The 27,705-nt window shown below is 33.9% G+C and overlaps 3 protein-coding genes across 6 annotated transcripts in view; 1 reads left to right on the top strand and 2 right to left on the bottom strand.

Annotated features, from left to right (window-relative positions):
- Positions 1 to 393: 393 nt before the first annotated feature.
- slc35a1 (solute carrier family 35 member A1) lies at positions 394 to 7,091 on the bottom strand. 2 transcript variants are annotated; one of them, XM_030128985.1, is made up of 8 exons: positions 6,890 to 7,088; positions 6,446 to 6,626; positions 5,096 to 5,255; positions 4,538 to 4,690; positions 4,369 to 4,435; positions 3,413 to 3,589; positions 3,185 to 3,319; positions 394 to 1,268 (listed from the first exon to the last, which is right to left on the bottom strand). In XM_030128985.1, exons 1-8 carry the CDS (start codon positions 6,897 to 6,899, stop codon positions 1,135 to 1,137), a joined length of 1,017 nt encoding a protein of 338 aa, XP_029984845.1. In that variant the 5' UTR covers positions 6,900 to 7,088; the 3' UTR covers positions 394 to 1,134. The 2 variants fall into 2 exon arrangements, with proteins under 2 accessions (XP_029984845.1, XP_029984844.1); XM_030128984.1 differs by lacking the exon at positions 394 to 1,268 and adding an exon at positions 2,754 to 3,078 and having other exon boundaries at positions 3,114 to 3,319; positions 6,890 to 7,091.
- Positions 7,092 to 8,018: 927 nt separating this feature from the next.
- Positions 8,019 to 12,603, bottom strand: LOC115415284 (protein yippee-like 5). Of its 2 annotated transcripts, XR_003934789.1 has the most exons (4): positions 12,422 to 12,603; positions 11,455 to 11,603; positions 8,533 to 10,018; positions 8,019 to 8,179 (listed from the first exon to the last, which is right to left on the bottom strand). XR_003934789.1 is itself a non-coding variant. In XM_030128801.1 (3 exons), the coding sequence occupies exons 2-3, from the start codon at positions 11,593 to 11,595 to the stop codon at positions 9,797 to 9,799; spliced, it is 363 nt and encodes a 120-aa protein (XP_029984661.1). In that variant the 5' UTR covers positions 11,596 to 11,600; positions 12,422 to 12,603; the 3' UTR covers positions 9,217 to 9,796. The 2 variants fall into 2 exon arrangements, 1 of the variants encoding a protein (XP_029984661.1); XM_030128801.1 differs by lacking the exon at positions 8,019 to 8,179 and having other exon boundaries at positions 9,217 to 10,018; positions 11,455 to 11,600.
- LOC115415283 (phospholipase B1, membrane-associated-like) overlaps positions 11,498 to 27,705 on the top strand; it is a 40,421-nt gene continuing 24,213 nt past the window's right edge. Inside the window, exons 1-7 of one of the 2 annotated variants that reach the window (XM_030128800.1) lie at positions 11,498 to 11,610; positions 23,288 to 23,341; positions 23,631 to 23,691; positions 23,778 to 23,812; positions 26,433 to 26,517; positions 26,612 to 26,663; positions 27,532 to 27,594. In XM_030128800.1, the coding sequence (XP_029984660.1) occupies positions 23,311 to 23,341; positions 23,631 to 23,691; positions 23,778 to 23,812; positions 26,433 to 26,517; positions 26,612 to 26,663; positions 27,532 to 27,594 (327 nt within the window). In that variant the 5' untranslated portion in view covers positions 11,498 to 11,610; positions 23,288 to 23,310. Of the gene's footprint in view, positions 11,611 to 17,708; positions 18,004 to 23,287; positions 23,342 to 23,630; positions 23,692 to 23,777; positions 23,813 to 26,432; positions 26,518 to 26,611; positions 26,664 to 27,531; positions 27,595 to 27,705 lie in introns of those variants that run through there. The other variant, XM_030128799.1, reaches the window with a different exon arrangement.

Genomic DNA, 27,705 nt, shown 5'->3' with positions numbered 1-27,705 from the left:
AAGGTCGTTGATGTCCCGTATCTTTGTTCGATACACGATATCTTTAATATAACCCCACAGAAAGAAATCCAGGGGAGCGATATCTGGTGAACGAGGTGTCCAGCGAACTGGGCTATCCCTTCCAATCCACTGGTCTGGAAATGTTAGATTTAGAAACCCACCAACATGCAGTCCCCATTGTGGTGGTGCACCATCTACCTGGAAAATGATGGTTGGATGAAGGTCATCCAGTTGTGGTGCCACATATGCAGTCAAAAAGTCGAGGGAAACATTTGCAGTAATTGATCTTGTTGAAGAAAAATGGGCCAATGATTCAATTGCACATGAGCCCACGTAATTAAAAACTTAGAACAAATCTGATTAACATATCCCATAATTGCTTTTGTAACTTAAACTTTGTGGACACCCTGTATATGACAAATGCATGGGGTGTCCAAAACCTTTTTCCATTGCTGTATATAAATACTGAAGGAAAGAAGAGAAAAACTTAAAACATACAAATCACAGTACAAGGTTGAGTTTTTTCACAGTTGGATCTGATGGTTGACACTTTAATAACTTCCCCCTAATTGTATTAAACCTTTGACACTGCTTTTGAAACATAATGCAAAACAAATGTGATATAAAAGATACAAGACGTGTGATATTACAGACAGAATATAATCACACATGCAGTCTGTCGCTCTGCTTTCAAGTATGTGTTCCTCTGAGATGGACACCTTCAGAATTAGCACTATGTGATATGGACATAAGACACATTACACATGAAGAAAAAGAAAAGCAACTCCATGAACAAGGAGCTGTGTCGTTTTTATATCCCCTATAAAAAGATACACAAAGGCATCAAAATAAGAGCCAAAGTCTTGATACTACATGGCGGCACCTCAGCGCGGCTGAAGGTGAGATCCAAGACTTCACTGATTGCTTCAAATAATTTACAAATTATTGAACAAAAGAAGCAGCTAGTGAGGGCCAGTTTACTTGAAAACAAATAGAAGATTACCCAAATGGTTTTGGTAATAAAAAAATGATTTCCAAAATTAAAAGCCCTCAAAATCTCCCAAACAAGACAACCCCAGCTCAGAACTGGTCCTCCAAAAAAAAAAAAAAAAAAAAAACTTTTCTACGAGCCATTCACACAGAGATGAGTTTCGATTTCTGTTCTCTGTCTGCATCTGGTCGAGTCAACTTGGACGTGTCCTGCTTTGGAAGTCCGTAAAGGTAGATGGACACACACACGAGAAGGGCTCCGGAGGCGAATGTGACCGCTGCACAGGAGAGGAAAAAAAAAAAAATGTAAGCCACCACTTTTTATCACTATTAAGCTCAATAAATGAAAGAAGGAACAATTTTAGTGAGGTGTTGTAGACTATGAAGGCAGCAGGGATGTAAGTCCTGCATCTTAATGAGGTTAAGAATAGAAAGCTTTGTTCCAAGTATAAAAGAGAAATTTGTCTTTTAAATTGTTCCATGGCCATGATACATTGGATATCTATCTACAGGAAGTCCCATAAGTCTCCATACATAGGAGACATAAAACATATGGCTCTAACATGTATTTCTTTATATTTCTTCTTTATAGTTCTTCAGCAGTGGAGGACACGCATTGAAATGTGTTCCCGACAAAATGGCAGTCATATAGAGCATATTATATACATAAAAATGGTTTATGTCAAGAAACGTTTATTTTTCCTATGTATGGAGACTTATGGGACACCCTGTAGTAAGACTAGCAATGAGGCTGGTCATATAGCTGCATGCATTCAACATAGAAACTATTATTATATGATCACTACAATTGTTTTAAATACACAGTAAAAATAACACATGCATCATCTTTCCCCCATTTTTTTTCCACATAAATTTCTACCATGGGACATCTGACTAGTACTCTTCCAATGATGTCATTTTAAGGCTTCTATTTGTGCTTATTACAAGTCATTTCCTCAGTCAATTATAGGTGTTGTATATTTTACGCATTTATGCCAAATCTCCTTGTGCATTTTTGCTTATAAAGCCAGTGACTGTCTTCTGCATTACATTTACGATATGTGTAGAAATTTACTATTTTTAGGCTTATACAACACTCATGATGTAAAATGAATAGAAAAAATAAACTGCTGTAATGTAGCCTTTTCTGATGACATTCCAGCAGTGGGGTCAATATATCATTGAGGGACTTTTGAAGTCCATGGTATATATCTTGGATACATCTTTATTAAAAGTAAAAAAAAACAAAAAAAAAAAAAAAACAAAAAAAAAAAAAAAAACTAAATAGTGTTTTGAGCTTATTCAAAAATTGTTTTGATTGTGTTCTTTTTATTAAATTGAGATAATCATGACAGATATATATCAAATTTTATATGGAAAATAACAAATTGTATCTGTGTCAACTAAGTTACCCATTACAAAAGCCCCTCTCAATGAAGTCATGTTAATTCCAAATCACATGACCTGCTCCACATGATGTCATTTCCTCCCAAAGAAAACACTGGCAAGACTCCAAGATATGTGCTTTCTCCTCTTCCTTAGTTACTTATTATAAAGTAGTATGTGAGTCAAGTGTGTATTTATTGCACTCTTTTATGCCAACAGTGTTACTCCAGTATCTTCATAAATAACTTTCAATTTCAGTTTTACTCAACTGTATTTTTGATATTTAGAAGAGTTTTTCTGTAGAAATGCCATGTGGTGGCGTGGTTATGTTGATTTTAGGCCTGAAAATAGCAAAAATGTCAACTATACCTGTCAACTATGTTACCCTGTAAAGGTAACTCAAAAAGTCCCTCAATTATATAATGACCCAGTGACTGTTGGACAATAGAAGAAGCACAAAGACTTTATGTTTAGACTTTTAGACTGAGTCATTATTTTCAATTATCAGTCCCGATTTGGTAATAGAATGTGGTTAAAATATATATATAATTTTTACAACATTACCCATGTGTTACAAAGTCTTTCTGACATAAATTCAAGAGTAAAAAACTTCAACATGGCCAATAACAAAAGATATGCAACCAGTGCAACCTGCAAGGTGAGGGTTATGGGCAGACAAAGACCTGAATCTGTCAGCAGGTTATTGATGGGGAGCACCACACCAACAAAAAAAGGTTTTCTTCCATTAAGGATGTACAAAACAATAAGGCTCTGTACATGTTCTTAAAACCATCAAAAACAAACATACTTATCTGTAATCCAAACAAGATGACGGATGCCACGGTTGAGAGGATGATGGCAGCTGCAGCAGAGAAGCCTTTCATAATATTGTCTGTGTACTTCACTACTATTGACGTGTACAAACCACCCACACTGGCCAGGACTGGAAGTACAAAACAAACATTTAGCGTCAGTGGTAAAAGTGTGGAAGAATTTCAAATAAATAGAAAACCACCTGAAATTTAATCCTACTTACATACAACAAAGCACACCCAGGGTGTATAACCAAAGAAGAACCCCTTTTCCAGGACCTTATCGCCATCAGTCATGTACACACCAATGAGTGTGATCACAATGCCCGACAGGTACATCTGAATGTTCCTCACCCACAGAGACGTGTCTGAGCTCTTCAGCACTTTCTCGAAGTACACACCTTAATCACAAAATGGACACAAAACTATTAGGTTCAAGATGACATCACAAATGCATTTTTAAAAAGTACAGTTTGTTCTGACATTTACCTGATGGTTAATTTTAGAACAGTGGGCATAAAAGGGAGTTAAAGAACAGCTGTTTCCAAAAAAAGTCACGGAAATGTCAAGGGATCTTTTGAAATGTTGCAAGACAAAAAATGTGAATTATGTGCATGTCCATAAACTGGGTTGGAGCGAATAGACTGCATTATGTAGTCAGAAAGTGGTGATATCAAAATGAACAAATAATTTGGTCTCATCAGTCTACAGCTAATGTAATTTACAGACTTATCAATCAGTTCAGTTATACATTTGCAGTGTCAGAATTTATTTTAATAGCTAAATGTTTGTACATCCTATAATGCACATTAACTTTAAAAACACCAAAAACCTTTGTGAAATTGAAATGTTTTTTTTATTTAGCCTTTTGCATTAACAGTGTCTGATGCAATTTTATGAACTGATATTGAACATTTTTTTATGTAAATGCTCCTAATCAGTGTTTCCACAGATTACTACTTCTATGTATACGCCTTTCATTGTCAATGGGTTAGTGTCATTGGACAGGAATGCCTTACGCTGCCTTTAGTTTGAATTATGGTTTGAGTACTTTTCAACTTTTTTGCACACTTACATACTACATTATTACTTACTAAGTTCATACTTATTTTATTTACAAGGTAACTAGTAATCTATAACCTATTATATTTCATAACCATCATAACTAGGGACTATTTACCTGCAAATCCAGAGCAAAGAACAGCAATGGCAACGGCGATAAAACCAATGAAAGGATTCTGCTCAACCTGAAAAACAAATGGTAGGCTATTACTCAGACAGACCTGTACCTGTAATTACATGTCAATCATAGGTCATATTGTCACGTGTACATTTTAATTATAACACACCTGTACTTTAGTGGCTTCTGCAGGCTTCCACTGAACAAGTGTAACACCACCGCACAGCATGAAGACGGAAAACCACTGCAACCGGCTCAGAGAACGGTTCAACATGAAGACAGTGCACAAAGCTGTACATGGGATCTTCAGCTGATAAGTCACCTACACACAAAAAAACCTGCTGTTAAACTGGATACTGTACGTTAAGATCAAGTAACAAATTTACAAATGAACATAAGATGAACTTCCCACTGATGCCTTTTCTCAACACCTTTACTTCGCACATACAGTGGGTATCAAGAATAACTTATTTTTTTTTATCACATTGTGGGAGGCAACGATCAGAGCAGGAAGTGTAATGTTGCACAGCATGCTCTACATTGATAATTTTAAACTGGATATAATGGCCAAATTTAGCCTCAGTGCTGCACTTTCGCATCCTAACACAATGCATCAATTATCACTGAAACAATAACAGATTTTATTGTCACATAGAAACGTTAAAGGACAACATAAGCACTCAATCTAAACAGAAAAGAAAAAAAACTCAACAAAAGCTATGAATACCTGATAAACTGCTGCGTCGAGGTTACTCAGAGCTAGAAAGGCCATGTTATTCTGAATTGCATACACTATTGAGGGCACGCTCAACTTCAGCAGCTCTTTTGGACTGAAGAATATTTGCTCTACGATGGCACTCTTCAGCCTGCTGGGGCTTCCTGTTTCTCTGCAAGAAAATATATCACAATGAGCTCTTAATACTCCAGGTGATTCAGTTCAATACATATAAACGCCACTAATTTCACCAAAGTTTCACCAAAGAAAGAAAGGGGCAGATTATTTACAGACAACTGAGCACTGTTGAAGCTAAATTGTTGGGATTACTTCATTGTTAAGGCATGCAGATTCTTTTATTTTTCAGATTTGCAAATATGTGATCACTTCATAGATAAACATATGGTGCTACGCACTTTTAACAGCCCTCGGCCAGAATGGACAGACAGACGACAAAAATGATTACAATGTCCCTCTGGCCAGAGTTGGTCGAGGGGTAAAAACTGGGAAATTCCCTGAAATTGCAGATGCATTAAGTGGTATTGTGTTATCTTTTCTCTCAAAGGTGGTGGAGAAACCCTGAAGACTTTTGCTGTTTCTTCAGCTTAGGTGCCAAGTCTTATAATGGTAAGAAAACCATGAGGACTTTCTTTCTGTCTCTACTGTTACAGTACACACTATATCCTCAGAATCAGGAAGCTCATGTTTCAACTCTTGTTACAAGTGCAGAAACAAAGGCAATTACATAAGAGTATGACATCACATTAATAACAGGTCTGTGATAGCTCTAGATCTAGATCTAGATCTAGATATAGAGAGAGTGGTGAAATAAATACCTTGGATTTTGATTTGACTGAACTGGACAGAGGTTCAGCTCTGACTAAAAGTCATTATACCAAATGTACACAGTGCATGCAGACATTTTAGAAATTATGTACTGCTAATAGACAACTTTTTTTGCTTATTTTTACAGTTTAAAACTTAAAAACTTTCACTGAATGGGAAAAATTCCACGGAGCTGAAAAATCATATTACACACTTGGCAACCTACTATTCTCCATATTGTGGTTAATAGTTTATTATATATAATAAGATTATTAGTGTTAGTATTGGTATCAAGAAAATTGAGTGATATTACTATTGTCTGTAAATGTTGACTGCACATAGATGTTCCCACTATTCAACTCTTAAGAATCAAATAATGTTGCACATCTGGAAAATAATGAGTGAAAATGCATTATATTAAGAGTTGGAGAGAAGTTTTACTGAGGGAGCAGGTAAAAAAAGGAATAGTTATGGCTTAGTTGCAGAAGGTTAGAGTAAGAATATTATTTTGTACCTTCAAAACATGTATATACTTACTTTGCCAGCATCCCGATGCTTAGTACTAATTTAATAACCTCAGTAATGCACACTGCGGTTGTGGAGAAGTACATGTCTTGTGTTGTAATGGTCCGTGTGTATCGTAGTGCTATTGTGTATGTAGCTGCCACCAGTGTCATCACCGTCAGGCAGTACAATTTGAAGACCACACTCACATTTTCTGAAAAGGAAAGGTGACATATTAACTAATGCTACCTAAATATAGCCATCGATCACTGTCACGCCTAAAATCATTCCAACATCCACACTTTATAACATTTACAGCCAAATGCAGTAATGTAAACATTAAGTCAAAACGGCACCACTGTGGCTACAAGTATTTTATTCCACCTTTTGTTTCTAACCTGACCATCATTAATGACGTTCCCTGTCGCTAACAGGCTAACATGTTCATGCTAGCATGTATTCAGAGTTAAAACTCACCGCCGGCCATCGTCGCCCTGCTTCGTGTCCGTCCGAGCTGTACGGAATCTATTTTTCTTCCTCACGTTACATGACACAACAATTACAAGCTATATTTGGCAAGAAACGAGGAATGTGGCTCGACCTGAATCACATTTAAGGGCATATCCAGTCTAGGAGCATTTTTTTTTTTTACTTCCCGGTGCTACTGCATTTCCCACAATCCACCGCGACTAGGACTACAGAAGTGTGCGTTCGTTTTAAGACATCGAGCAACCGGTACAGGATAGAGTATTTGTTCAAGTCTGTAAAAATAAAAAAATCTTATTAATCCAGTGGGTTTTTTTTTTTTTTTTTTTACAGGAAATTCCTCAGATTTGCAGTTTTTCAAAATGTTGTTGCGGTTATTTCAATTATTGCTTTTATGTGAAGAATCCAAACTTTAGGATCAGAGTTGGTATAAGTTTTGAAATCCCAAAAACTGTCCTAACAAATTTTCAAAACTCTTCTAAGACTCGACAGTTCCAAAGCATATGTAGAAAAGTAGTGACAGACATTTTACACCCCTGTATAATTGGTTTTGTGGTAGTATGAGGTTACATTGGTAATCTAGAACTTTGTCTGCTTCTTCAGTAGTTTTGGATACATATTTTTTCCAAATTATCCCTCAGTGACCATAAACCTAATTTTAAACGTATAGATTTGTAACTGCATTGACAGAATATAACATGAAATTCCGAAAATGGCATATAAACCAGACAGTTTAAATTTTGTTTGATATTTTTTTATTTTTAACAAAAAACAAATACACTTTTCAACTGAACAAGCCAGCAGACAAGTGAAATCTGCTCAAACAAATGAAATTACATGGATATAAAAATTAACACAGAAATAATGTTCAATAACGTAGGTACAAGTAGAGTTCAGCAGCAAAAGAATAATGGAATACAAGAGACGAAAATTAGTTTCCATCCTAGTTGGAAAATATATTCATCTGGACATTCATACCATTTTCAGGGAGTACAAATGAAATGCATATATTTGAACTCTATATTAAAACTGTCTCCTCGACTAATTACAAGCCCATCAACAAACTGTATTACAGTGGTATTGAGCATATCATTAAATGCATTAAAGGGGCAATTTATAATTTTTTTGTTCAAACCGTTCAACAAAATGATCAATTTTAACAATTTCAAATCATCAGTGTGTGAATAAATAAAAAGTGTGATGTTATTTTAAGACATCAAAATGTTGTGTTGCTGACATATCTACTGTAGTTAGCCCACTCATTGGTTAGCCTTGGCTTATCTGAAGTGGTTTTAGGCCTAGTTCAGAGTTGGTGGTTAATCTGGAGCCATTCTTTTTCTGTTTCCGCCACCATTAAAACTGTCTCAGGCTGTTCTTGGGCAATAAGACCAGCTCAGAGTTAGCAGGGTATGCAAGCTGTCCAGCTAGCAGCTAATGAGAGCAGTTAAAGTAGTAGACTAGCGTACCTCTGACAACATTGGGACGTGTCAAATGGTCATGTGCCTTTTTTAAATTGACCGCAGATTTTAAGTTTGAATATCTACGTTATCATGTCAAAATCTTCAAACTACCTTTAGCTACAGTAGCATTGAGAGAATTATAACTTACAGGTATTCAGCCTACTGCTTGTTTACCTCTTTCCATCATCTTCAAACAAATACAGTGATGTAATGATGTAGCTCAAGCATAAAGCATAAAATGGGACAGTATCAAGTTCAGGTCTTAATGCTCCCCCACATCTTCCTAGACATCTTGATGCTAATCCTCGTCCCCTACAAACATGAGGTCTTTCCAAATCCTGATTGGATAGACTAGGCATGAAGTGGTTATCAGTTTAGCATTAATAAAAGAAATTACATAATCACATTGTTAACCTGTGTGACACTGGCATGTTGTTAATTCGGTTAACAAGTCAAACTTGTTTTTTGGGCGGTGGTTGCCTTATGTAACATCCTGTAATTGGTTTGAAAATCCAAATCATATCAAGCCAATCAATCAAATCAACCCATAGTTCAGTTTGATCGGGTCCAAGAACCTCTGGTCCAAAGGGCAACTGTTTGGTCCGTGATATGGTCTAAGAGAGGCTTCATGTCAACAAATTTGGTTTGGATCAATCACAGAATTTTCAATGTCCAAAACAAACAAGCAGGTGTGAAACAGCCCATAGTTTTGCTAGACATAAGACATTTGGGACAGACTCGACACCATATCATTTTGGCAAACATCTGCTACCCTCTGATAATTTTAATATGGTTCATTTTTGAAAGTTAATCTTACAAATTGCCCCTTTAAAAAGTGTTGATATTTCTAATGCTATTTTATTAGTAAATATACTCGCACAACTATTATTATTTACATGTAATTTAATATGTATTTAAAATAAAGATGTTCTAGCATAGCATCACATTAACACTAGCTAGAAGAGGAATGTTTTGCAGAATACGTCTCTCTCTCTCTCTCTCTCTCTCTCTCAACTTAATCAGACTCAGCCATCATCAATGACCCACTCATCTGTTCTGAGTCAACCCGCTAATATTTAATCTGATCCTGACATCACTACCTTTCTGACTGAGATTCTTATACGACAGCAGGAGTGAATCCTCTGCCTCCGTCAGCTGCCTCTGACACATTTTACCGACATCACAGCCTGTTATGCACATGCTGATAATGCAGGAGATCATAAAGGGGTACAGAAGCAATGTGTTGTCCTGTTTACGAGACATTCCCAGATGTTTAAACTAATGGGAAAATCCACTACTTCTTGTTTGAACTTCCCACAGCCTGTGATATTATAGTGGCGTAGTACTACTCACAAATGGCACACTGTCCATGCAAGCCCATGCACTGCTGCTGGAAGAAAAGCAGGGATTGAACATTGTAGTATTAACCAGACTGAGCTCAGGAACTGTCGGAGGGAACATGCTCAAAGCCTTCGCTCTCCCTCACCAGCGCCCTCTCTAGGATGACACGGCCTTCCTTGTAGCGCTGACTTTCCTCCGTGGCGAACTCGTACATCCAGCCGAGCTTACTATTGCAGTTTTTGCAGCTGACGTCTCGCACCATGTGTCTCCCGGTCAGCATGACTCTGTCCTGCACCTCGCTGTGTTGTAAATTCACCACCTGCAGTAAGTAATTGCATATCTGTCACTGTCACCGAGTGCATTTACATGAACATCAATATTCAATAAGTGGGAGTAATCACATAAGTGTAATAATCAGATCTGACACACACTTCAGAAATATGATAATTGAAACCCTGGTTTAGACGTTTCTGTCCATCATTAGATTTCTTTCGGAGTACGCACGTACTTAGTGACAGTAGACTTCCTGTTATTGAATATGTCACATCTGTTTTCTACAATTTAGTTGTTTTTGCACATGTGCAAATTAATGAAATAAATCAGATTAATGGGTATACAAAGACATCTGAGTATTGGGGAGAAATCTAGGTGTTCAATCTGATTCCTCATAATCAGATTGTTCCCGTTATCTGATAAAACACATCAGATAATGCTGTTTACATGTTCACTTGAATAATCTGATAACTTCAGACATCGGATAATGATCAAAGTATTAGCATACATGTAAACAGGCTCACTGTCATAGAATTTTAATAAAAAGGGTGTTTCAGGTTTTCAGTGTAAACGTATGCAGTGAGCACTTTTTTGGTGAAGTCATTTTTTGTCTTAGCTTCCAGTTTTATGTAAACTATGATATACTTTGTAGTTATTTACTATATTTACTCTTATTATTTTTTTGTCACTTTTACTATTTATCTTTAGCATCTTATTGTTTTATTGATGCTATTTTAAGTTTATTTCATTCATCGCTGTGATGTTTTAATCTTTAGAGGATGGATGTTTTAATATAAGGGACTATATAAATAACATTACAAAAAATGAATTTAAATGCATCAATTAAGTAGAGAATACATAGGTTCAAATATATCTGGGCTAACATTTAATTTATATAATATTCACCATTCAAACAGAATATTTTGAGCTTAATTATACTTAAATTATAATGTGGATTTTACTGTCTGAGCCATGCTTCCACATAGACATGAGTGAAAATACATTTACTCATACATAAGTGCAGAATGAAAAGTTCATAGGTTAACGATGAAGGCCAAATGCCAGATCTGCTCCAATTTTTATCTAGTTTTCAGTTAAGGTTGTTTTTGGTGACTAAAAGATGGACTTTAAAGATGGGTGGTTCCTCTTGTTTCTGAGCAGCAGTGAAGAGAATGTTTTAACTCCCAAAGATGATTCATGCTCATGCGGTTTCCATGTTTTCCAAGCCATGATGCTCCTGCTTTAAAAACATTTGACTGGAAAAAAATCTAAGCGATAATATAAAATTTGTTACTTATGTATTTTTTTTTACCTTTAGTAGAAAAGCTTTTATATGAAAGACTTCAAGCACTCCAGGCACCATTTAAAAAAAGTGTTTGGACAACAAGGTCATCATCGTCAACCCAAGAACTTTTCAGTCACACTGGTTATTTCTCATGCTGTGATGCTATCGGTTAAATGCCATATGTGCCACTACAGTACCTTATTGAAGAGGAAGGCTCGGCCTGTGGCTCCTGTGAAGCGTGTGGAGATCAGTTCAGCTCGGTTGGTCAGGATGGTGTCACAGTTAGCGCAGGAGAAGAGGCGAGTCCCACCAATGTGATCCAAGAAGATCCGGCCCATTTTACCTGCTTATAGGTAAGAACAATATTTAGTGAAAAAAACAAAAGAACCAGGAAAAAACCATGGGCATTAACAATTGTATACTTCATACTGATTTTCAATTAGTACCAACATATTTTCTTGATCTGCAGCAAAAAACTGGGATAAAAAAAAAACCCCATGTTTCATTTTCATAAGTTTTTCCACCTTAACACAAAAAACCTAAGTTTAAGAGATATTTGACAATCTTTCTTACATCTAGGGTTATAGTCATGTTATATTACTATGATCTCATATTTGATATATTATATATATATATATAGATAAATACAAGTGTTTTAATCTTACTCTTACTACTCTTCTACAGCATTTGTACATATATGTAAATATTGGAATTTATAATTATATCAGCTAGAAATGAACTAAGTCTTTAGCCAAAATTGAAAACTGTAAGGTAAACATAAACAATTACGTAAGTACATAAAAATTCTCAAGTACCTCCTTCAAAACAGATTAAAGTCTCTTGTAAAATAAAGAGAGAAGTAGTCACATTTTCTAAACAAACTCCCGCCAGTAACGCTTGTATTTACAGTACTGAAATCACGTGAACGCATCATCAGGCCTATTAGTATATCACAAGGGCAAAATAAAAGACACTAAAAACATTCGACTGTGGTTTAACTAGCTTCATACTATAGTCGAATTAGCCCTGATTTTAGAATTTTCGGTTGTTTTTATCATAAAATACAGTCGGGTGATAGTTTAATAAAATCTCCTCGTGTGAAAGTCACATAATATTTAGCAACACGCAAAAACAACAGCCCGTGAACGAAGCTAAACGTCTCACCTCAGTGTGTTTTCGCAGATAAATGAAGACAATTCGAGAAAACCACAGGCTGTTTTCGTGTCTTTCTTAACAACTCTATTTTCCTCTTTTGGTTGTAAAAGAATTGTTTCAGTCTCCTTCGCTGATGTTGTTGAAGTGCAGGAGAAGATGCAGACTGTTACAATGGCGTTTGTTTTCTGACGAGTTAGCAAACATTACAGCTACTTCCGGTCTAAACCTTCAAAATAAAACCACATAAGAAAATATTTTGTTTTCTGGATCCTATATGTATTGGTTATCATTGTATTAGTTGTAGGAGCTATTTGTCAGTTTAGTTTTTTTTTTTTTTTTTAATTTAAAGTTAATTTACCTTTTTTGTTTACTAATTTAGTATTTTTTATTTATTTTTTACTAATTGTTTATTTTGATTTGTTTATTTTTTTGTTTGTTTATTTTTAAAAATTTATTTATTTTTTTATGGTTATTGCTTTCATTCTTTAGCATTTAGCACCTTTTTGTTTTGTGTTTTCTCATTGGACATACAAACAAATAAGCCAAAAACTAAATAAAGTGAATTAAGTAAATAACAAAATAAGAAAATTAAGAGCTTCAAAACACTAATAGACCGGACAAGTAGCAGGTTAGACCTCTTTTTTTTTTTTTTTTTTTCCTCTAACTGTCACATGAAAAGGCTATAGTCAGCAATAAAGGAAACTAAAGCTAGAGTGATAGCAAAGCAACCAACACATAGGTGAAGTAAGTGCTCTGCATCTCTGAGAACACCTTCAAGGCTATTGGAAAACTATTCCCTGAACTCCCCATTGGTCTGACTTTTAGAATGCCACATTCTGTTTCATTAAATGTTTTTTTGTTTTCCATGTAACAATGACTATGGTATTAATCTACAATGTGGAAAGTAATGATGACAAAGTTAAACTGAATAAGAAGTAGTGTGCAAACTTTTGGCTGGTAATGATTCCGGGTCCAATTTGGAAAAATTACATGACTCACTGGACCACATGAAAAAACTGTCGTAGTGACAAATTTGTTCTTAAATGGAACATGAGTGATTTATGATAACTGGCTACATTCTATTTTTTTTTTTTTTTCTCTTATTTTGATTTTTCTCTCAGACACAATCACAAATGACAGTCAGAATCACAAGTAATTCGTTTCTTGTAGTTCTACCTCTGTTTTTCACTAAGTCATTGTATATATCACTACCTTGAACCAATCGTGTGTTTGTAAAATCTAAACACTACATAATTTAGTGACATTCTGTTTGACACAGGTGACGCTGTAGTTTTCTGAAATTACAAGCATTTGCTGAATTTGACTTTATTCCCTATTACTGAAAAAGTTCTACAAAGAGCACTAGGAAGCCACGTACAAGTATGAAAATGTTCTTTTATGAGGCTCAGTGTCACAGTATGTGTTATGAGGGATAAAAGCTAAAAATACTTTGCACCTACAGATGAAATTAAATATCTGGTCTTCCTTCTTGACAATTAAAACAATCATAATCCCCAGTAATGTTAATTTCATGTATGTTTTTTTTTTTTTTTTTTTTTTTTTTTTTTTACTACTGTAAGATTTCTGTCAGGGTCTGCAAATGAATATAGGCCTGGCTGTGCCTCACATATTTACAGAATAGACTGATCATGTGAATTAATGTGTATACTTTTATTTTGAAAACAACACAGTCTGTAGTATTTCCTCTCTCTCTCTTCCTTTGTGTAGTTTTATATGATCAACACTAGGTGGCAAAATCACTCACTGGCCACACAAGCAGGAGAAACATTACACTGGTCAACAACAAATTTATTGTTTAAGTTTTTTGAGCTGATGTAAGATCATTTTGGTGTGCTGAATCCAAAAATCACATTAATTTTGCTCAATCAGGTCAACTTTCTGAACTATGCTACATATTGGCTTTTTAACATTTTTGCTTACTTTTATGGGCATTTTCACATCATATGATACAAAATTCTTTCATATTTCTTGCAATAAACGAGTTCTGAAGATTTTACTTTTGCCAATTTATGATTAATGGTTTTTTTAATATTACAGGTGAATGAAATGGCTTCGACTAGAAGATCTTCCAAAAATAAGCCTGACGTATTCTGCTACATCTGCGGTGAATACACCATTGTACCTAACAGGAATCCTGTTAGAAAATTATTTTTTTTCTCTTAAAACCTATTTTGGGTGAGAACTATATAAAAAAAATCAACTGATAAAGTCACAAAAATGTAATCAATTTTGTGAGAAGATCAAATTTTTCAAAATCAAATTAGCAAAAAAAACCCTGACCTGATTGAGAAAAACAGATGTCATTTTTGGATTTAGCGGTGCAAAATGGTCCTAATTCGGTTGAAAAAACCTAGACAACTTGCAAAAAACATTTTTTTGTCACCCAGTGTTATCAATATAATATAGTTATTATTACTATACCTGTTATCATGTACTCTAACATATTAACTTTACATCTAAGATAAAAACCTCAAGACAATGCAGTTTATCCAGTATAGTGACAGACGCTGTAATAAAATCCTTCACCTTCATAGACTCTCAGATTGTATTAATGTAGCTCTAGTAGATTTTTAATTACTTCATATGATCATTATATTCCATCACAGGAGCATCCTAAATACTACATATTGAGCCTTTCCTTTCACATAAATGGATGTTCTGTGAAATGATGCTGCTCTAAACAGGAACAAGGGTTCAGTTGGAATGTGAAGACAGTCAAGTCTTTTTTTTTTCCAGTCACTCCTTATTTTACCCAACTCTAAAAGTGCTGAATTTATCAAATACAAAATATTACAAAAAAATATTACACCATCAAAAGTAATCTAAAGCAATGGTTGTGCAATCAAGTACAAACCCCTGTGTGTATCATGTGACTAAAACAGACAGAAAAGAAAACATGGAATGCCTAAAAGCACTGTTTTGGGCAGTACAATGCCATAGCTATTAAGGAATTTTGGTTCTTATCAAGAAAACGTGGAAAATGGTTAGTTATCAGCTCTGAAATTAAATTATTATGAGCTATTTTTGTTGTCATCATTATATTTGTCCAAACAAATGTACCTTTAGTTGTACCAGGGGTTAAAATGAACAAGAAATGAAGAAATTGAAGAAAACAAGGGTGGTCTAATAATTTTTCCATGACTGTATGTCTATTGTCCATCTATGGTCCCATTGCAGATGTTGAAATCCTCCCTTGCGCAAAGTCAGAGTTGAATCCCAGATGGGCAAGAAACCACATAAACAGAAGAAAAAGTAATATTTATTTATTTACTAACCTTTATTTAACCAGGAAAAAAATAACTCATTGAAATTAATAATCTCCTGACCGAGACAGCAGCAGCAGCAGAAGTTACAGAAAATAGAAATTTCAGTCATACATCCACACTAAAACAATACATTAAACACCTCTAATAATTCAAAAGGTACTAAAAGTATAACAACAATGTTCCTTAAAAGCATCTAAGTCCAGATTTATCCATTTTCCATTCATTTAAATATGACTTTGAGTGTTTTTAAAGAGAGCAGCTCCTTCATTTTTAGCTTTAGTAAAATAGCATGAAATTAATGTGAAGTAATAGTGTTCTTCTCCATCATCTATCAGCACTGCATTTTTCTGTCACATGGAAGAACTTTCTCCTACATTACACCCAAAATGAGTGTAATGTAGGTGATGGTTTGTCACGAGGCCAATTCCAGCCAATGTGAGAAACACTTGAGATCTGCATCAAGTTTTAACTGGATCATCCCACTCATATCCGTGCATTGGAATCCATCACAGAATTGATGCACTTTAAACCCACTCTTAAAATTAGCACACACACATTAACACTTTTAAGACCTTTATTACAGACTTTTATGATATCCATTTTTAACTCGGTGCTTTATTGCTTTTTACATGTTTTATTGCTGGTTTTATTCGATGCGTGGTGCCCATGAGTGTTGTGCAAGGTACTATTAAATAAAATGCATCATTATAATTAGTATTTTTATCATCAAACACTTCTATACAGGTGAATAGGGCTAGAGTTAGTGTATTTTCTAGTATAAAATGTGTAGTTTTTAGTCTACTGTTACTAGAATGTGGACATTGTGGAAAAACTTGCAAATGTACAGGGTGGGGAAGCAAAATTTACAATATTTTGAGGCAGGGATTGAAAGACAGTGTATGACCAATTAGTTTATTGAAAGTCATGAGAATTTATTTGCCACAAGAAAATTTACATAAAAGAAAATGTTTTTATTCTATGTGTCCTCCTTCTTTCTCAATAACTGCCTTCACACGCTTCCTGAAACTTGCACAAGTGTTCCTCAAATATTCGGGTAACTTCTACCATTCTTCTTTAATAGTATCTTCCAGACTTTCTCCTAATAGTTTTGCTCATAGTCATTCTCTTCTTTATATTATAAACAGTCTTTATGGACACTCCAACTATTTTTGAAATCTCCTTTGGTGTGACGAGTGCATTCAGCAAATCACACACTCTTTGACGTTTGCTTTCCTGATTACTCATATGGGCAAAAGTTTGTGAAAAGGTATGGATAATAGTGTTAGGTATGATTATGACATCAATATGTGTTTGGTTTCAAAACAATTGACGTAGTGCCTACTGAGAAAAAACAACTAAATGTTCATTGTAAATTTTGCTTCCCCACCCTGTACACAAGTGTATACTAAAATTGGTTACCTTGCATTAATTTTACCCAATTCTAATAATTAAAGATAAAGATTGCCACTTGCAGGTACATAACAGTACAAGTACATTGGAATTTCTGTTGCTTTGCTCTTGAGTCAAGGGGAAAAAAAAGAAAAAAGAAATGCCTCGCACTGTACATGTTTTTTAAAAAAAAAACAGTTAAATCATGCATTATAAGGTAAAAATATAATAAATATGCACATGGGAGCCATAAGAAATTTGAAATATGTAAAAAAAAAATAAGTATAATAATAATATTGCACTAATTGCACATTCTACCCAAATCTGACAACATGTTTCTCCCAAATGCATGTTTTCCAAGCTGTATAAAAGTTTTTTCACAATCTCAGACTCTGCTATGGTATATCTAAAGCCGAATTTCCTATGTGACTTTTGTCCTGAAATCAGATTACTTCATTTTAATTGTCTGCACGGACCAGGATGATGATTGTTGCATATGTCCAGGTAACAAAATGTTCAACCCTGCTAATCTCATCCAAAGATTAGAATAGATGTGGGAGATAAAAGCCATGACTGGCAGGGGGTTCATTTAGAGTTAATGTCCTTGAGGGAGATAACAGACTGTAAAGCAGCACAGTATGACCTTACATCAGGGTTACCGTAAATCATGATTCAACAAAGGTGAATCACTGACGGTATACACAGCTCTGCGTTCACTATCTGATACGAGCGACAAGGAAACAATGGAGAGATGACTGTCTGCTGCATTTTTCTCAGTCTAGACAAGGCCTAATTTAGACCGATAATTCAATATAGGAGTGTGGAACAGTTTGTGTAAGTCAATGAACATGCAGTCGTGTTGTATTAGTTCTCCGGCTCATGACTCGAGGTCAAGTGACTAGTAGTAAAAATCAAGTAAGTTGTTTTTTTAACTTTTTCACCCTTCCTTTTGGCCATCCCTCACCTCTGTAATCAGTGAACAGATAAGAGATAGTTCACTTTTATGATACTGTAGTCTCACCATTACGTAAAAAGCTGAATTCAGAAAGAACAGGGGCTGCAAAGATGCCCTAAATACAACATTATAGTTATTCCTGTTTACTCATGAGTAACCATAGGTGTCTGTTTAAAAAACTTAGAGAAATAAATGACATACGATACTTGTGCTATACAAATTTACACACAACGAGACTCAAAACATATGTATTTTTTGTTGCACCTTTATTGTAGTTGCAGCAGAGGCAGCTCTATACAGTGTAAAGCAGTGTTTTATATTCATAACACTGCATTAACAGTAGGGATGTAACGATATGAAAATTTCATATCACAGTTATTGTGACCAAAATGATCATGGTTATAATTATTATTGCGGTATTGTTGAAATTGTGCTCAAAATGTTCAAAAAGTACTAATACACACACTGAAATAATTTAACCAAGTTGTATTTTGAAAAAAAAAAAAACAATCAAATAATAGGCACAATGTACTTTCTGTTGGCAGAAACATTCAAATATTAACCCTTAGTGGTCTGAGCCTTTTTTGTCCATTTTTCAGTCCTTTTGATTTTGCCTTTATATACTATATAAACAAATGTTTATTTTTCCCATGTTTGGTATCTTTTTTTCAGCACAACTTCATTTATATCATCTGCCTATTATTTTTTCACTTTAACCTACAATAAAAACATAAAAGGACAAAAAACACACAAAAAAATATATAAAATCTGATTTGAGAAATGTATATAATTTCTTGCATAAATAACACAAAGATGCGTAACAAACCTTTTCAAAGACTTTAAAAGTGAATATTGGTTCCAAATATTAGGTATATAAAATCAAAATTATAATAAATAAAAACTATACTCAAACATTTGGCATGAAAGCAGATCTTTACATAGGGTTTTTTCCCCTAAAAGTGCGGTAATCAAACACGGTTATCATGATAATTAGAATTTAAACGGTAGTACTAACCGTCTGCAATTTTACCACGGTTTATCATTATACTGGTAATCATTACATCCCTAATTAACAGTGTCCACAAGTTTCTCAATGCACTGCAAAGAATAAACCAACCAAAAGTAATTTGAATAGTGTTGTAATCCTCAGCTTTACTACAACTTGGATGCAATTTCAGTAATTTTCTATCAAGCAAAAATTATTGCCAACATATTTTTATTAGATTTTTCAACCATGTAGCCCAGTATTATACACTGTGATTTAGTTGCATTTCAAGCATATACGAACATAATAATGAACAAATAGTGCATCTCACAGATGATTAAAGGGAGTTCAACCTCTTTGAAAATGTTTGTAATAAATGTAACATTAATATAAGTGCTAATAAATAGGTAAATAAGTAAGTAAATAAATAAATAATACTAGTTTCCACATCTGCTTGTCAGCTGTACTGTCCTCCATCCTTTACCATATTAGATAAAGGGGTTCCAGATGCCTTCATACATTTGCTCTTTACCCTTCAATACATAGGGGATCCGCTCTAATACAGGACTTGTCAACATTTACTGGATCCAATGAGTAGTATTTAGTCTATGAACTTCTTTTTTTCCAATAATAGTAATAATTCTATACACTTTTTGGCAAACTGAGGTCACTTTTATTATAACTGTGTTTCTCTGCGTATGAACCAAACAAAAACAGCTTTGGCTCCAGTAATATTCATTTGGAAGCTAATTTCTCTGTTATATCCCTCACCTCTTCCCCAAACATGTTAATTTTCCTACACTGACACATACAATACACTATTACACTCTATTCTATTATATCATTTTGTACATATATCAAGTATGTTTCTCCTGTATCGCCTCAGTTCCTCTGGTGTCTGCATTAAACTGAATGAACTGAATCATTTTAAGACCATGTCAATAAACATACTGACAATGGTTTGAGCCACTGCACATCTCACCAGTCCTCCTCTGACAGTTCTAATGGTTCTTCTACAAATTATTATTTTCATCTTATTACTACTGTTGCACATTTGGGTAGTGTGTTGACATGATATTGAGCATGATATAACAATAAATAGTAAAAATAAAATATCTCTATATGTAAAGACATAGACAGACTTTATTTGTCATTCAAAATTTTTTCATCAAAAATGAAATTTCAATGCAATTGTCTTAGCAGGCAGCAGCAATAAATTCAAACAGTCACTATATATACATGATAATATGTACAAGATAGAATAAATATGCAAATAAAAACTATGTGTGTGTACAAAAAGCTATGGTTCTCTGATAAAAGCAATTTAATAAATACACTAGAGGCACTCGGAGAGCGCAGACCTCCGCCAAGGCAGATCAGTGGGCCCCCGTGCCCCACCCCCCACCCCCGATCACCACCAAAATTTAATCATTTGTTCCTTGTGCCAGTATCAACATTTCCTGAAACTTTCATCCAAATCCGTCCATAACATTTTGAGTTATCTTGCAAACAAACAGACAGACAAACAAACCAACGCCAACAAAAACATGACCTCCTTGGCGGAGGTAATAAGTGTTTCCTGTACCCTCCACTGTTTACACACTAATAAGTGGACATCAGTACGAGGATAGATAAAAGAAAATCCAGTTGTATATCAGGCGTATTTACATATTGTACTCATAGAGTTCACATTGTTTGCAAAATTGTCTATATTTCCCCCAAGTGAAAGTTCTTTTCTGTTTGTCTATTCTAGTTTTAATCCAAAAGCAGTGTCTTTCTTGTACATAAAGTCTGTATTTAATGTTAGTGTTTTTTTACTCTTATGAAGCACTTTAATGACCTTATGATCCATATTTTTGTTGTGTTTTTAAGGTTTGTTGTTGTATTGTTTGTTATTTCTCATCATGTTTTATTCTTGTGAAGCGATGGCCTTGATCTATTAACAGCGTTAAACTCAATACTTACTTTATTTTACCTGATTGTTTTGGAGGTGTAGGCACATCTGCTGCAAACTGAAAGCAACAAGAAAACATTTTAAAATAAAACAATCAGAATCCATTGAATGTACTCTCTAGTGTGTTGCAAAGTGCTATCTGTGTTGTGCAATAAAAGCCTGAGAGGCGTACAGGTTATCTTCTGTATTTTTTGTTGTTGTGTATACGTATAAGGTCTGTGTTTTATTGTTTCCTTTTTATTTTGTTTATTGTTAGGCAATGTACAGGGTGGGGAAGCAAAATTTACAATATTTTGAGGCAGGGATTGAAAGACAGTGTATGACCAATTAGTTTATTGAAAGTCATGAGAATTTATTTGCCACAAGAAAATTGACATAATAGAAAATGTTTTTATTCTATGTGTCCTCCTTCTTTCTCAATAACTGCCTTCACACGCTTCCTGAAATTTGCGCAAGTGTTCCTCAAATATTCGGGTGACAACTTCTCCCATTCTTCTTTAATAGTATCTTCCAGACTTTCTCCTAATAGTTTTGCTCATAGTCATTCTCTTCTTTCCATTATAAACAGTCTTTATGGACACTCCAACTATTTTTGAAATCTCCTTTGGTGTGACGAGTGCATTCAGCAAATCACACACTCTTTGACGTTTGCTTTCCTGATTACTCATATGGGCAAAAGTTTCTGAAAAGGTATGGATAATAGTGTTAGGTATGATTATGACATCAATATATGTTTGGTTTCAAAACAATTGACGTAGTGCCTGCTGAGAAAAAACAACTAAATGTTCATTGTAAATTTTGCTTCCCCACCCTGTACAGTGACTTGACCTCCAAAATCAAAGTTAGTTTCTGTTAATTAAATTTATATTTGTTTTATTCCATATTTTTCAGAAAACTGCAGAGTTATAGTACTAATAACCCAGATAATCCTTTTACTTTGAGATCTGTTTTTGTGCTTGTGGTGGTGCCAAGTCACACTATCTGCTGGTTATTGGAAATAAGCAATCACAGTCAACCTGAGCAGTGATATAACTCCTGACTTTATGTTGTTGTAATGGAGAGGTCAGGTCAATATGCCAAGGACGTATATATAAGGTAAAAACACACTAGCTATTTATTTATTTTGCTAAAAGTTAGATTCAAAATCAGATTTTTTTATTAATTCCATGAGGCTTGAGTCAGTGGCTTTATCTACGTTTAACAGGAAGACACAAATTTACTTACTTACGATGATAATATTCTACATGTTAAGCAGAGACAGTGATGCTTTTTCCATTTGGCACTTTTGACATGAATGATTATAAGTGCGTATTTTCACAGTAATTCCTTTTCAGTGAAGATTTGCAGATAATTTCTATAAAAATCTGATTCATGTCATGAACGTTTTGTGCTCTGGAGCTTCATAAACCAAGAAAACCTTCACTTTTCTTATTATCTCACAGATCAAATTAAAAGGACTAATATTTTGAAGTGTAACAGCAGGACTCTTTTTATATTTCATAAAAATATAGATATATTTAAAGTTGCTATTTATATAATAAAATAATAACATAATAATAAAGATTGAAGTGAAAGTAATATATGTACAAAACCCAGATTAGATTTTCCACTGTGTTAGATCCAAGTCCACTCTCACTTTTAATATGATAAATTTTAATCGAGACATTATCAGTGTCACAATTTCATCATAAACCCTCGTGTCCTTTGAACATGTCGGTTCAGTCCCGCCCTCTGTGAAGGTTTATGATGTCTATAGTAGACTTGAGTTTAACTGATCATGACACAGGAACACTGACCATCTGACAGAGAGGCTCTGGGAGGACAGGACTGCAGAAAAGATCCATAAAGACAAAAAAAGAAAATCTGACAAAATAAAAAAAAAGGATGTTTTCACAGTTGGTTCTGTTCACACTGCTGGGACTCACATGGACAACAGGTTTACTCTGTTTGATTACCTTAACATTGCAGTTTGTAAAATTGGACAAATATGTTCTCTCCTATATGAAATTGGATCATGTTGTAGCATATTTATACTCACTGGCGTATAAGATTTGTGGTGATTGTGAAACGTGTCATAATTTAATCACAAATATTTCAAAATAAACAAGGAGACAATGCTTTAAGCTTAAATATAATGTGTTATAACTACATTTTACATAAAACTGTAACAGTTTGTGATTGGTGTTTAACTCCTTTTGACTCAACAGACAGCAGAATGAATTTGCAGAATGCGTTTAAAGCTTTTAATTGTGTCAAAGTATAATTATTCTGTCCAATTAAAGTATTTTTTTTTTCATGCTTTTAGTGATTGGACTGCCTTGCCAACAGATGTTTCCCTCTCAGCTGCCTCCTGCAAATGGTAAAAGCCTGAATTTGTTGGCTGTAAATTTAATCAACAGTGAAAATGGATTTTCTCAATTGTAACAGATAAACGGAAAAGACTTGTTCTTTATGACAAAATCTTTTTTTCATAGATTTCCAAGGTACACTAATGGCATAAATCATGCAAAAGATGACAGAAATCAGTACATAGTTTAAAAAATTTAGGTGTTTTTGAGTCTAATTCATATTGCATAGCTTGCATTTTTGTTTTTGTTTTTTTGTGTTTCATAAGTCAGTATTGTAAATTCTGATCTTCTTTATTCAAGTTAACGGTGTGAGGCCGGCAGATGTGGCCGTGTTTTCCTCGATCGGACTCGACATGCACAGGTGAGCACATATTACCTGGAAGATACAAACACACAGTAATTCAACATGCACAGACTCACATTGTTGTCTTTTTACATTTTCTGCAGCACTGAGCTTTCTGTGGTGACGTCAAGACTCCAAGGTAAGTAATTCTTTTATTACCATAAGTAATATTTACCAAAACAGCCTTATTTTTCATCTATTTGACAGATATATAGAGAGCTTTATGTACATCAACACTGTGGCGACATCTGCTCTTGTGCAGCAGCAATAAAACTATATTGTATACTATTACAATTGACAATAAACCATTAGGACAGATTATAATAATGACAGAGTGCAGTTAATGAAAAAGAGCTGCTTGTGTTCATTTACTAAAAAAAGTGGTATAAATAAAGACTGCAGTATTATCAAATACTACAAATTTTGAATGTAATATATGTTTGGTGTAATATATGTTTGGAAGTGTTAAAAAGTTTTTTCAGTGTGTTATTATCATATAACATGTATTTTTTCCTGCTGATGAACCTCTCACTGTCACCAACTCTTCGATTAGAACTGATCCACTCAGCAAACACATTATAATTAAATCAAAAAGGTTGATATTATCATCTATTACACTACCGTGCACTATCTTTATGACACTAATATCTAAACTAAATGGTCATCTGGAGCAATGAACCTCAATGCACTTCTAGCACGCTGCTGGTTTGTTATCTCTGAAGGCCATTCATAAAGTAAAAAGAGCTGCAAGTACATAATACGGATAATAACTGAGTGGCATAAAAGGTCACAATGTGTGCTTCCACATGTGGTTTCTCAGGATGAATATGTAAAGATGAAACGGTCTAATCTTGTAATGCATTTTTTTTTTTTTGTTAAATTGCACAGATGAGTATCAAATGTGTGTTGGCAGTTCAATAATATTCAACAGGTGCTAAATGTACACTGCAAAAACGGAATTTCAAGGAAGCAGTAAAATTGGAGTCTTTATAATGAATAACAATCATGTCAGGCGTGTTTCTTTTTTTTCTCATTATAAGAAAATGTAATATGTTTTCTAATAATCACAATTATATATATATATATATACATATACATATATATATATATATATATATATACATACACATATACATATATATATATATATATATATATATATATATATATATATATATATATATATATATATTTTTTTTTTTTTTTTTTTTTTTTTTTTTTTTTTTTTTTTTTACATTGACTTACAAATACAAGTAAAATATAGTTTTACTTTTTGGATGGATGTTCTACTATTTTCCAAGGCCCCTTTCAGTCATGGACCCTTCCAATTCATTCATTTATTTGTTTCGAGCAGCAGAAAAGAAAAAGTAAAACATTTTTAGGTGTACAAGGAACCAATAACAGAGCAAATACATTAATGTATTTCTCTCATAACTTTTGAACCATACAAGTTTAAGACAAATATTACACATAATTCAAAAGGTCTAAATGCCATCTTAAACATACTCAAAGGGCCAAATTTAGTTTCAAATATTTCTAAATAAAAAATATCAATAACTACTGCGTCACGGATGGACAAAAAATGTATGTCTATTTTTTTGCAAGAATAACAAAGTTCTCAGAAGTTTCTACGACATTATCATCCTAAAATGTATTCAGTGTAAATCTTTATACCCTCTATTTTACAACCTAATAATTGGTTAGAGGAAAAAAATATTTTATCATACCTAATAAGCAAGAGTTTTGACAACATCAACTGGCTAATGGCAGCAAATGGCAATGTCACAGATGGACAGCAAAAGTAAATATCAAATTGAATAAATAATATTTAATAAAAATTTAATATCAAATAATTTTTTAAATTTCAATTATCAATATCATACACTTTTTTTTTTACAATATATACAACATACAAATACACATACACATAAACATTATATTAAAATGTATTTTGCATAGATATTACTGATTGATTGATTGATTGATTGATTGATTGATTGATTGATTGATTGATTGATTGATGGAGAAAACTTTACACCATAGTATGGCAATTACTATATTGTCTTGATCACCTTTATTTATCAATTAATAGATAAAGGTGATCAAGACAATATAGTAATTGCCATGTACACTAGTAATAACAAAATAGATTCAATATGTACTGCTCAAGAAGGAGTGGGAAGAAGAAAACTTATTAAATCTCACTCCCATCTCACATATATACAACATAACATAACTTTTGATTCCTTAATGATAAAGTTACATCTATTTAGAGTCCTAGTAATGTAAATAACAGATAGAAAACAGATTAGGAAAGCTGATGTGTATTACACATAGCAGCTATCTAAATGATAGTCCACAGAAGTTATAATACAATATATTTCATCAATAATTACATACCAACAATGAGCCAAAAAAGCCAAAACCAATTATCATCACTTTTCTCCCTCTTATGATGGCTCTAGACAGAAGACAGAATGAGGTTGATCTCAAAAATCTGTTTTCCTTCCTTGTAATAAATGTAATTGGTTTACATTTCAACACATTTTTTTCCCCTGTAATTTTTAGTGGTTAAACTCCTCATTGTAAAAGATGTTTCCCAATACATGACACTATATTTGAGAATATTTGGCTGTTTTTTTAGTATATGCCACTCTTTATTTAGTATTAAGTTAAAGAGGCAAAAAAAAGTTTCACCTCATATGTGTTAATCAGCTTTGGTTTTTAGTTTAAAAGTTGTTTTTTTGTGTCTCTTTCAGAGCTGATGAGCCTCTTCAATCCTGCACTGATCAACCCCCTCTCAGATGAGAACAACCCTTATACTCCTCAGGTTTTACCTCACAGGTACAGGCGGCACTTTATAACATGTGAGAAAGTGTTTGTGACTTGATGGTTTTAGTTTTTCAAGCTCTTTTTTTATGTTTCGGTTGGTTTTCAGCACATTGATGGAGCAGGCCAAAGATGTGTCCCATCACCTTCAGAACAACCAGGTAAAATAAAATAAAGTAAAGTAAAGTAATGTACACTACCAGGCAAAAGTTTGGACTCACTTTCTTATTTAAATGACATGAGATGGACCACAGATGGCCAACAAGTGCTCAGCATCATTTGGAATTCCTTCCAGACTTTTGGAAAACATTTCAGGTGATTACCTCATGAAGCTCATCAAGAGAATGCCAAGAATGCACAAAGCAGTAATAGAAGCAAAATGTGGCTATTTTGAAGAATCTAAAATATAAAACATGCTTTGAGTTTTGTCCCACCTTTTTAAACTACATAATTCCATATGTGTTCATTCATAGTTTTGATGCCTTCAGTGAAAATCTACTAAATGGAAATAGTCATAAAAATAAAGAAAAACCAGGTGAGTCCAAACTTTTGCCTGGTAGTGTAACTCTTTGTCATTGTAGAATTATACTTTGTACAATATTATAATGAAATTGCTGTACTGTTCCATGTCAGTGCAAAAAGAATGGCATACAATAATCACAATATATAAATAATAAAATATAGCTCAATAATATGTACGATGCATGCAGAGAAGTAGTTTCCAGAATACATTGTTCATTGCACATGGTCCACTGGGTCAAGTGTTTAAGTAGAATAAAGTAAAGAGCATTGTTACAAATTGCTTGGTAAGAATGCAAATAATTAAACACGATGAAAAGAAAAGCTCATAAATCCACAAAAGTGCATCAGAAGTGAATAAACTGCTGATCGTTTGACCATAAAAACCAGAAGACAAAAAACAAAACAAGACAGTAGAACAGACTAAAAAAAAAAAACCTTAAAAAACAGACTGGATTTGATAAGAATATCAGAATACTAGTAGACTGATATTTTTTTCTATTCTTGTAGGATTCTTGGAAGTTGTTACTCGTCATTGTCCGAGTGGATCAGCTCTGCATCTGTGAGCAGCAGGTAACATTAACTAGCATCAGTGAGGAATTACTGTTAAGAAGGATCAACTTTGTCTAGTAGGACTAAAAAAACAGAAGTTTCATTGATTGGTTCAAACACTTTTTCTGACAC

Source organism: Sphaeramia orbicularis, chromosome 24, assembly GCF_902148855.1.
Source record: "Sphaeramia orbicularis chromosome 24, fSphaOr1.1, whole genome shotgun sequence".
In the NCBI taxonomy this organism is placed as follows: Eukaryota; Metazoa; Chordata; class Actinopteri; order Kurtiformes; family Apogonidae; genus Sphaeramia; species Sphaeramia orbicularis.
This window is presented reverse-complemented; position numbering and strand designations above follow the sequence as displayed.